We start from the raw sequence: 11347 nt of genomic DNA on the forward strand, positions 1-11347 counted from the left end.
AAAGTCAGAGTCCTTAATTTTCCAAATTATAAGTCTGGGGAGCAAACTGATACAAGTGTAATAGTCGGGGGAGCAAAATGGTATTAATCCCTAAAAATAATAATGCATAGTTAAGAATTAAAATAAGAAAATAAATAGAGCGATTAAATTAAAGCAGAAATTGTAAAACATTACATTAAAATAGACTATGGAAACTTCTGGTTCCAATAATATGAATCAACAAACTTCGGGTCATGATTTTTATATAGAGATTGAGAAACTTCAGGTTCTCATTTAATTACATGATTGGATAAAGATTGAAGAACTTCGAGTCTTTATTATATATAATAAAAACAAGACATTTCAAGATTATGATTTGATCACATGATAAGAACAAAAGAATTTAGGGTCCTCATAAAAATGGAAGAACTTCAAATCTTCGTATGATTAAATGATTAATCAAAATTAAGGAGCTTCAGGTCCTAATATAATATGTGATAATCGTCGTGTATATCATATATAAAGCAAAATTGAGTGCTCAACAATATCAAGACCTCAATGATCGAATATGTCATATTTGCACTATCATCGAACGTGTACTTCATTGCATATTGTTCCAATATTGACCAATCATCATGAAACTTCAGGTTTCGATTGAGTCATGAAACTTCAGGTTTCGATTGGATCGAATGATAAGGAACTTCAGACCTTTATAATAATTAAGGTCAAAGAACTTCAAGTCTTTATAATGTTGAGAATAAGGAACTTCAGGCCCTTATCTCATTTATGTATGAATAAATAATATAGAACGGATAGTGGAACATAAACATAATTAAAATAATATTGACATTAAAATTGCATAAGAAAATTATATTATAATCATATTAATTATGAAACTTCTGGTTCATAATTTTATGATCCATAAATTGTAGGTTCATCTATTTTGATATATCTGAAACTTCGGGTTCAGAATTTTGGTCCTTGTATCGATCAAAGAATTGTATGTTCTGATCTCTTTTGTGGGATCAAATAATTTGATCTACATCTCTTATATGATGAACAATTGTATATAAGAGTATATGTATATAAATTAATTAATAAATTGTTCAATCGGTAATAAGCTTGGATATTCCAGTAAAGCATTAATGGCAATAAGGTATATAAAACCAATTCATCCAAAATTAATGAGAGCAGTTTTGCTCACCTCCTTTAACTAAGGTGTATGCTCACCTCCCTTCTTAAATTATGACATCTGTTTAAAAAATTAACTGTAGTTAACATTTGTATATTTAATTAATTTTTATTTTTTTTACATAAAACTCTCTCTCTCTCTCCTCTGCATTCTCTCTCCCCGACTCATCTCTTTCCTCTCGCCTCTCTCGTCTCTCTCGATCTCCCCTAATACCGCCACCCCCTCTCACCCCTCTGTATTTCTCTCTCTGCCTCCAGCAACCACCACCCTCAGCAACCCCCAATATCCCCAAAATCCCACCCCCAGCCTCCTCCCACCGAAACCCCCCAAAATGATGTCAACCAAGAGTTTAATTAGTCCCAACTTCTAAGTGAAATTTTGGGGCATGGTAAGCAAGTGCTTTGAGGAGATGGGTTTTAATTAACAAAAGAAAGAGAGATCTGCTAGGCATATTCGCTAACATAACTATTTGGATTGAAGCTAACAGAAGCATGACGTAATATTTCCTCTGCTAATACAAAAAAAAAAAAGGAAAATAATTAAGTCATATATGGTAAAAGATAGGTATCACAGAAAAATAATATTTGCTTATATGATTTTAGTCGCTTCTATAAGTATCACAGGAGTATGGCATTCATGCTCTGGAACTGGAAAGGTATTGTCAAAGGTGCAATTCAATTATTTTAATTCTCAAGGAAAGTGAGTATGCAGGTGAGATGCGATCTTGTAGCTAAGTACTGCAACATGCATATAGTTGATTTTGTCAGCCAAGAGTTTAATCATGACATCAGTTTGGGAGGTTTCGGTGGGAGGAGGCTGGGGGTGGGATTTTGAGGATATTGGGGGTTGCTGAGGGTGGTGGTTGCTGGAGGCAGAGAGAGAAATACAGAGGGGTGAGAGGGGGTGGCAGCAGTAGGGGAGATCGAGAGAGGCGAGAGGAAAGAAATAAGTCGGGGAGAGAGAATGCAGATGAGAGAGAGAGAGAGTTTTATGTAAAAAAAAATAAAAATTAATTAAATATACAAATGTTAACTTTAGTTAAATTTTTAAACAGATGTCATAATTTAAGAAGGGAGGTGAGCATACACCCTAGTTAAAGAAGGTGAGCAAAACTGCTCTCTTTGAAGAGGAGTCCTGATTTAACTCCGATACACTGATTGCAGTCTTTTTCCTCAAATTTTCCCTATAATTAATGCCCAAATATGAAAATAAAAACCTGAAACAAAGAACCCCTGCAACTGTAAGCGCGCCATTCTCTCTGTCTCTCCCCCTCTATCTTTCTCTGGTTCTGCCATAAAATTCTCGAGGGTTACAAAATCGTTCGTTCGCACTCCTACAGAACCGACCTACTTTTGATATCATGAGTAGTAAGAGGGAAAGCCCACTGCGCCTGGAAGATTCAATGCCGAAAAGAGTATGCTCAGCTTTTGAATTTGTTCGATACGATGTTAGACTGGTTTTGAATTTGAGTATGCTCATCATTCGCATCTTTTTCTCTTATAATTCAATTTTTTTTTAACTTGTTCCCCGATATCTAATATATTGTTGTCATCGTTATTTGGGTTATCTTTTTTTTTTTTTTTTTTTTTTTTTTGTAAAATAAATTTAATAATTTAATGAGGCCATGCCATGAAATTAAAGACATATGATTGATTATACCTTTAGTACTTACTCCTTTGATGTTTTTTCTTTTGTTTTCTTTGGGCAATTTCAATTCAATTCACCAGAATGAGTTCAATTTGGTGGACCGGATCAGTGAGTTGGCAGATGGAATTCTTGCTACCATATTGTCTCATTTGCCGCTTAACGAAGCAGCAGCTACTAGCATCCTCTCTAAGCGATGGCGCTATGTGTGGGCATATATTACCACTTTCAATTTTGATGCTCATAAAACTTTACTCGGCTTCATTGAGCTCGAAAAAAAGTTACAATACCAGAAAAGCTGTAGATACATCAACTGGGTCAATTCTGTGTTGGATCAGCATAGAGCCTCAAACATCAAACGATTCAGGCTTTGCTTTCCTCTAAATTGTTATTTCACCAACTCCATTAATAAATGTGTACAATTTGCTTTGGAAAAGGGAGTTCAAGTGCTTGAGTTGGATTTTGTTGGTCTTGGTAAACTCGATGATATCTATACTTTTCCCCAAGAATTACTAGGTCTCGGTAATGGTTCTGCTCTGGAGCACTTGATATATTCTAACATTCCAACTCGACACCCTTGCGGATACATTGGCTTGCAGTCCCTCAAAGTTCTTCATCTCAAAGAAGTTGATGTGACGGAACAAGTTCTTGAATACTTCTTGTCTAACTGTCCAGTCCTTGAACGATTATCAGTGTGTTCTTCTCAAAGTTTGGCCAATGTAAGAGTTGTCGGTCCATCGATTCCATTGAAGTATTTAGTGATAAAAGGATTTGGCCTTGATAGCATTGAGATTCGTGATGCAAACCTTGTGTCACTTAATTACGATGGATTGGTTAAAAACTTGCTTCTGAGTAATCTACCGTTTCTGGTTGAGGTATCCATTTCTTGGGCTTTCTGTACCAGAGATGTCATGAGTATTGCCTTCACCCAACTTTCATGTCGTCTTTCTCAGCTAGAGACTCTCAAGCTGGATATCTACAATGGAGTGGTTAGTATATGTAATTATGATGTCTTTGTTTTCTTTTTCCTTTTTTCAATAATGTTTCTCCTTACTCTTCGTTTGGCTTTCAGGGCTACGACAAGAATGTATTGCCTATATTACCAAATCTCAAGCATTTGGAATTAGTGGTTCTTGCAGATTATTATTGGGGCCTTAGTCAGTTAAATTCTTTCATGAAGGCATCTCCTGGCTTGCAGAGACTTGTGTTGAAGGTATCTATTCATACTTGGTAGATACATTGGGTATTTGTATGTTATTTTGCTCACCTTCTATTCATCCTGTTTTCAGTTTTAAAGAAAAAATATCAAACAACAAACACAAATAGTATTGTTGAATTTTTCTGCGGGATTGATAAAACATGCTAATATTTTGTGCTGGTAATTCAGTATGATACTTGATTCTGGAAAATTATGAATTGGTTAATGAAGATGGGAATCAGCATTTGTACTATTTATGATGGGTCCTGTTCAAGGGACACACACTTTGACACACTTTGTTAACCTTTGGATATTCTAACATCTAACTTTTGAATATTCATTCAACAAAAGAACCACTATTTTATGTATTTTTTGGGAAGATTACTTTCTGCAGACACATTGTACGAGGGTCACTTTTAATCTCTACATTTACTAGAACAATCTTCCCTCTCCCTCCTCTTTCACCTTATTTCTTGTTGAAATTCATCAGAAAACTGGTATTGAGCAACAATATGGGCAGGTTCAGAGAAAAAGCTAGTCTTCATATGGTGGTTTGTGCTCATGATGAGTTTTCAGCCGCCTCAAATGAAAAAACATAAATCATAAGGGAGGGAATGGCATGGTTTTATGAGTTTTGAAACTCTGAAGAAGGGACTAGATATGGTAGGGAAGAAGAAGATAAGAGGGGTCTGATATTTGTGTTGGTTTCTTTTATATTGTTTCTGCCTTGTGAAATCTTATCTTCATGTGTTTCGCCTAGGATGGACCCATATATGATATGCATTTGGTTTAATCAAACGTCTGTTATATGACAAGATGATATAATATAACATCTTTATGTTGGATAATTGAGAAAAGATGGGAAACCTGATATTAGACAAAAGCAATGCTGAATTTCTTTTGAATTTTCAGTAGAATAGAAGAAATTGTTAGTTAGTTTTCTCTCTTTCCAGTGATGTTTTTTTTGTGTATCCTATGCTTGGAGATATGTTCTCTTTCATAGTTTATTGGTCTACAGACTTGTGAAATCAATGGTGGTTCTGTTTTTTTATTTTTTTGGTAAATTAGACTTGATGATTCATGTTGTTCTTTTTGCATGTACATTAATAAATTTGTTTTTTTGTTTTTTTTTTTGTTTTTTTTTTTTTTTTGGCATAGTTGGAATTCAGAGATCAGAATAAAACAAAAATAAAGGAAGCTGCCAAATGCCCCCATCATAACATCAAGGTAGTAGAACTAGTAGGGTATCGTGGTAGTACAAATGCTGTTGAACATGTCATCTACTTGATAGAGAATGCTGTTGCACTCGAGAAAATTATTATTGATCCTGCTCGGCGTTGGCGCCATCATCATACTGGAGCAGATAAGAGAAATGAAGATGTTAAGGAAGAAGCAAAGGCAAGAGATCATGCTATGCACCAGCTTAAGGAAAAAGTGCCTTCAACTATAGAATTTGTATGCATGTAGTAAGTGCAGTGCATCTAGAGAGTAGAAATTGTTTGTGTTAGTTTTTATCAAATACTAGGGTTTGATTTATCGATGTTTTTACTGATGTGAGCAAACAAGCTCATAGACATGGGACCTTTTGCTTTATTTTCAAGTTAATGCATTTTGATTTTGACTGGCATTCTGATATGTTCATGAATTTTGTGGTAAATTTGAGATAAATGTGTCACATCTAAGGACCCCTTTGGTAACTACTAAATTATCAGTATGATGATGACGCCAACACTCTCCCCTTGTCATGACCCTGCGCACCCCCCATTTCAGTTATATTGAAGACTGTTGATGCAAAATGTTTTATTTTTTTCTATGGGACTTATTTGTTTTTAGCCGTCAATTTATCTGATGATTTTAAATAAAAAGTTTAAGCTTGTAATCTTGACCAGATTCAAAAGGGTTCATTGGAGATGTTAATATGTTAACCCGATAAGGAAAATCTTATTTATTGCATTACACCGGTCAAACAGAACATTTTGTTTATTATGGGTCATATTGATTTGCCTAACCTCAATGTAATTAGTAAAAGAAAACTGTGCCTCTCTATGGGGGACCTTCTGTCTTACTTCGCCTTAATGTGCTTTCAAACGTGCCTATCAAAACAAAATAATTATCAGCATTACAAAATGGGGTATAAAGCTCTTCTTATTTTAGCATATCAGTAATATTTGTTATTATGCATATTTCCAATTCCAACTCTTGCTTAATATTGCACTAAATTGGGGGCAATTTTCAAGGGGTAAATTAAACGATACTTTTATAAGTGGGTCTTCCTTTTTCTATTTTAATCTTTTTTAATTAGTGCTTTTTTCTGAAAGCAATATAACCACAGAAAAAAAAAAAAAAAAAAAGCTGAAAACATATGCAGACTATTCCTTATAAAATTAGCGTAATATTTTTCTCACTATAATATACATTACAAAGACTACTGTTGTACTACTGAAATTTTAGGCTTAGTTGCATAAGATGATTGTTTTATAAGTATTATAAATCTGACTGTTTTCCTTGTTATAAGGTACTAAAATCTTACACTGTCAATATATAATATTACATTATAACAACAGTAGTGATATTTTGTTTTTGTCTAATCTAGCTCAATAATTTGAGTTAAATCATTTACTAATTTGCCCCAATGAAAGAGCGAACTTTTTGTTGATTTACATGTATGACTACTTGATCACTTGAGTAATATTTCTTTTTTGAAAGATGCCTGATGAGCTAAAGAGGCTTGTAGCCATTCTTCATTTATTTGGCAACCCCCCCCCTCTCCTTTCATACTCATCATTATGATTGCAAATGTTCTAAAGCCATGCAGAGCTGTTCTGTGCTCTTTTATTGCATGTACTTATATGGCTTATATTTTCCTAAAACCATGGATGATCAGTTACTGGGCTTTGGGGAAGTATGATGGTGTTTCCTTAAGGAGAATCATAAGAGACAAAGTTGGGGGATTTTGTAATCTTATCCATTACTACTATATTGTTTTCTTTATTTAATTTTAGAACTGAATGAAATCATTTTAATTGTGCTCCATCAAAAGCCTAGCTTGTTTTTAATTAGACTTTGTTCTATTAAATACTTCACTTTCATGCAACTGCACCTAGACATTGCCTAGTAGATACAATGACATCCTTGTTGATATCTGTTATGGATCCCTTTTGCATGAACTTGCTATCTCATTTTGAATATTGCAATTTAATTTTTTTAAGTTTTGTTATTACTTTCTGAAAACCTACTTTTTTTGCAGGTCACCTCGGAACTTGCTATGATTGTGTTTGTTTCCTTTGCCTTTAGACAAGACAATCATGTTTTTACCTTTCAATCCACTCAATTTAAGGTCTGCAAGTATGCAGCATCATCAAAAGAAGAGTGGGAAGAACAATGTAAGCTCCCATTCTCCTTGTAAATTATTAGTTATTTAATTATGCTTGTTTACCTAAATGTTTTTCTCTTTTAGCACAAATTTCCTTCTTAGTAATATCCTAGCTTTCTTTGTGGCTAGTGAGCTCTGTCATTGATGTTCAGGGGACTTTAGTTTTTCCTTTCTAAGATTAGAGTGATAAGGAAGTGAAAGATATCTCACATGTTTTGATCAACAATAGTCATGTAATTTGTTCCTGAACAAAAATGATGGAACAAGGTCATGTCATTGCTTAAATGCATTAAATTTCCATATTTGTGTTTCTTGAGCAAATATAATCAAATAAAAACACAAATCCAAATCCAAATTCAGTTAATACCTTCCAAGTCTCAACCTGCATGTGATAAGCAAACGTATATTAATAAACAAATATAATCTGTAAGATGGAAGCTTTTATACCTTATGTGCCACCCATGGTTAAATTTCAAGGGAAGGACTTGTGCCATGAACTGCCGAAGATCTTTTTGTTGGTTGGTTGGGGAGTTTGAATTGAAGTTGGCATGTTGTGGCAGGGCAGAACCCAGCTTATGATCAATTTCTTGCCAGTTCCAATTCTTTTACAGGGGGAAGGCAAGAGGATCGTTTTGGTATGAACCAGTTTTCCGGCTGAAAACATTGGAGGGGAAGATGGTTTGGAGGAGGCGAAAGTATTGTGTCAAGAGAAGTAAAATCCCTGGGACAATCCACTTCAGTGTCTTGGACAACAGGGTTGTTTCGAATGAGTTTTGGACAATTGTTGATGCCGCTGATGATCTTAGTTGGGGTTTGTTTTATTAAATGATGTGCATAGGAGGAGGTTGGTTTCTGCTTTGGCGAAGTGTGGAATTAAAGAGTGGGAGCTGTATACAGTTAATAATTGTTCATGTTTGGACCCTCCCTTAGGAATTCCAGAGGGGTTCACGTTTGCATTATCAGATAGAAGTTAAAGATCAGACAGGGGTATGCATGTTGGGTTTAGCGGATGCTTGAAATTGAAAATGCCCTTGTGCATTGATGAGTCATAGACTCCCAATAGAGGCCTGGATTTAATGGTTGTCAAAACAATGTGAGAAGGCTGGTAATTAAATGTTACATGTGATTGCTTTTTGCTCTGGAAGATCAATTTGGCCAAAGAATCTGATTAAGGTTCCTGCTTCCTCAGTAAGTCATTATTGTTTGTCTTTTAATTTTAAGCTCAATTAAGCTTACTTTTATGTATTTATATTTTGTAGAGTTGTCTTTGTCATTGTAAGTTAAACAATGTAAATTGAGAATCATTGTATGGATAGGGTAAATTCATTGAAGATAGCATATGAATAGTTGCAAGGAAAACTAGCTGAAATCAAACACAAGTCTGTATTCACATGAATGAAATTGAATGTAGGATAGACAATTCAGACAACTAGCTAAAATCAAACACAAGTCTGTATTCGAAAGAAATACGATCAGACACAAGCCAAAGTCTCCATGTAATGATAACTACTCCATCCAACCTGTAAACATTTCTTAGTCTGAGTGCCTATGGGAGTTAAGTCACAAAGTTTCTTAAAGGTCTTATCTCTAAGATTATATGAGATGAGCTTACATGGAATATGCAGCAAAAGAGTTGAATCCTCTTCACTTTCCTCTAGTGCAACAAAGAGAACAACAAATGAATACGAGTAACAGTCACTAGGGTCATAGTAGTCCCGAACCATCTCAGGAAACGCGGATATTATCAGGTGAAGATCAACATGGTACTTTACAGACCAGCCAGAGTAGTCCCTCTCCATCTCAAGCACAACAAATTGAGTAATATAAGGCCGAAAAGTTTCAACACGATACAAATGGCCACCAGACTCACCAAAATATCTATGCTCCCCATTCTCATAACCTGGTAAACTATGCACCACCCTGAAACACGCTTCATCTATGTCATAGTGTAACAACACACCTGCCCTGTTAATCCAATGAATAGCGCCATTGCAGTATACCCCGTGGCTGAAGTCTATACCAAATGCATCAACTGCATCAAGGAAAGTAGATATGCCCAACCTCCAACTCCGAGTCTTTGACGAATATATCTCAAGCTCAACTTGTAATTGTGGATAGTCTAAATATGCAGCAGCGTTTCGAACACATATCACCTTGTAATGAAGCGATTTGGAAGGGTCAAAAGCCAAAGAAACACACCAAATGTTTGTGGATTTACTAGTAGCTGGAAGTTTGAAGAACTGGTTGGTTGTGGGATTGACAACATAATATCTGCGTGTTGTGTTTACTTGGCAGCAGGAGCCGCACAAGAGCAAGCCATTGCAGGACTGCAGAATCTGAATGCCTGCAGGGTCTTGGATGAAATTAAGAGGTGTTGGGGGGCACCCGGATGGGTTTTCATTGTGAGGAAGAGATATGCAGTAGGATTTAGTTTTTGACTTGTTGAAGAAGAAAGCAGAGATCTTAGAGTTTGGGTTTTGGAGGGTGTGGCGGTCACAGAATTTGCGATTTGAGATAAGAGAGTGCCATTGCTTGGAGATGCATTTGCAGCGGAGCAGAGATCGAGCTGGCAAACACAGGAGGATTTGTGTAAGAAGGTCTTCGTTGTTGGCTATGACTTCTTCTGGTTGGGGGCAGAGATTCTGCATTTTTGCTGGTTTGACTTCAATGTGGTCACTGTGAGACTAAAGCAGAGGGTGTGAAAAATAGAGCAAGCTAGAGATGGATCAAGCTCTGTGACTCAGTCGTTGTTCAATTCAATTCATGTAATGGATCAAGCTCTGTGTTTGAAGTACATCAACATATATTCCTTAATATTTTATAGCGTGGCTAGAGAAAGTTGGAATCACATTTGTCAAATTGTCACTTGTGGGTACTTACTTTTCTATTTTTTACTCATCCCACCATCTTTCTTGTCTGCAAAAAAGAGTCCACAGCTATAAAGAAATGATAGTTGCATAGAACAATCTGAAGTTGGTGCAATAATTGATATTATGATATAATATATATCACTGAATTCTCATTTAATTACACTAAAGATTCTCACTTGACACTAAAGAAAGGATTGTGGAATAACTGATATTATGATATAATATATATCACCGAATTCCTATTTAATTACACTAAAGATTTCCATCCCACTACAAAATTTTTGCAGTTCAAAAAAAATTACAAAAAAACCAAAAAATTAATGCACCAGCCGGGAATCGAACCCGGGTCTGTACCGTGGCAGGGTACTATTCTACCACTAGACCACTGGTGCTCCTTGTTGCCATGAACCTGAAATAAAACTAATTATAGGTTCCTCTTGGCTAGAAAAAGGAACTTTACTACATACTATCACTGTCGCATTATTTTTCCCAACGCCATAAGCTTAAAAACTTAAAAAATTCAATCAAAACATTATGAACAATAAATTAAAATATAAAGACCTTTTGAGGCTTGTTAAACAATGGATCTTCACTGAAACTGGTAGAACCAGTGTGAGCCAAGTAATCCGCAAATCCAATTTTTTTTTGTCTGAATCCGCACTTTAAATTATTTTCTTATTTATGTCTGAATTCGCATTTCTAATTTGAGAAAAAGAAGAAAAAATATAAGAAAAAGTATAGATTTGGTAGTCTTTGTTGTTCAAAAATAGTCTTCCCCCAAATGTAATAAATATTGATATTTATGTGGCCATCCACAATTATATATTTGCAATTTTTATGTAATTTGTATATATCAAAATTCTTTCTTGTATAAAACATGGAATCTTAAGAGTGATCCAAGTAACTTTAACCTGATGTGTATAAAAAACACTCTTCTCTCCTTCACTCCCTTGTTCTCTTCAGCTTTTCTCTCTTATTTTATAACACTATTTATCATTTCTAGGTCATGTTTGTTTCCTCCTGTGAATCAGAAACAATGGAGCAAAGTGAATGCAGTGTCTTGGGTGCCAACATTCCTCTCTCCAATATCA

At 35.2% G+C, this 11347-nt stretch overlaps 2 protein-coding genes and 1 non-coding gene across 3 annotated transcripts; 1 reads left to right on the forward strand and 2 right to left on the reverse strand.

Annotated features, from left to right (window-relative positions):
• Positions 1–2282: 2282 nt before the first annotated feature.
• On the forward strand, positions 2283–5640 carry LOC147283882 (F-box protein At4g22280-like). Its single transcript, XM_086244942.1, has 4 exons — positions 2283–2585; positions 2899–3804; positions 3888–4028; positions 5172–5640. The coding sequence occupies exons 1-4, from the start codon at positions 2532–2534 to the stop codon at positions 5478–5480; spliced, it is 1410 nt and encodes a 469-aa protein (XP_086101068.1). The 5' UTR covers positions 2283–2531; the 3' UTR covers positions 5481–5640.
• A 3218-nt stretch (positions 5641–8858) lies between these two features.
• Positions 8859–10034, reverse strand: LOC147283883 (F-box protein At5g07610-like). The gene has a single exon (XM_086245612.1). It carries the CDS (start codon positions 10032–10034, stop codon positions 8859–8861), a length of 1176 nt encoding a protein of 391 aa, XP_086101738.1.
• A 543-nt stretch (positions 10035–10577) lies between these two features.
• Positions 10578–10648, reverse strand: TRNAG-GCC (transfer RNA glycine (anticodon GCC)). The gene has a single exon. It is a non-coding gene; the product is annotated as a tRNA-Gly (tRNA).
• Between the last annotated feature and the right edge of the window lie 699 nt (positions 10649–11347).

Source organism: Dryas octopetala, chromosome 5 (assembly GCF_963921425.1).
Source record: "Dryas octopetala chromosome 5, drDryOcto1.1, whole genome shotgun sequence".
NCBI lineage: Eukaryota > Viridiplantae > Streptophyta > Magnoliopsida > Rosales > Rosaceae > Dryas > Dryas octopetala.

Coding starts and splice junctions, on each gene's coding strand:
- LOC147283883 (XM_086245612.1), bottom strand. CDS start 10,034: ATGCAGAATCTCTGCCCCCAACCAGAAGAAGTCATAGCCAACAACGAA.
- LOC147283882 (XM_086244942.1), top strand. CDS start 2,532: ATGAGTAGTAAGAGGGAAAGCCCACTGCGCCTGGAAGATTCAATGCCG. Junction 2,586..2,898: donor AAGATTCAATGCCGAAAAGA/GTATGCTCAGCT, acceptor TCAATTCACCAG/AATGAGTTCAATTTGGTGGA. Junction 4,029..5,171: donor TGCAGAGACTTGTGTTGAAG/GTATCTATTCAT, acceptor TTTTTGGCATAG/TTGGAATTCAGAGATCAGAA.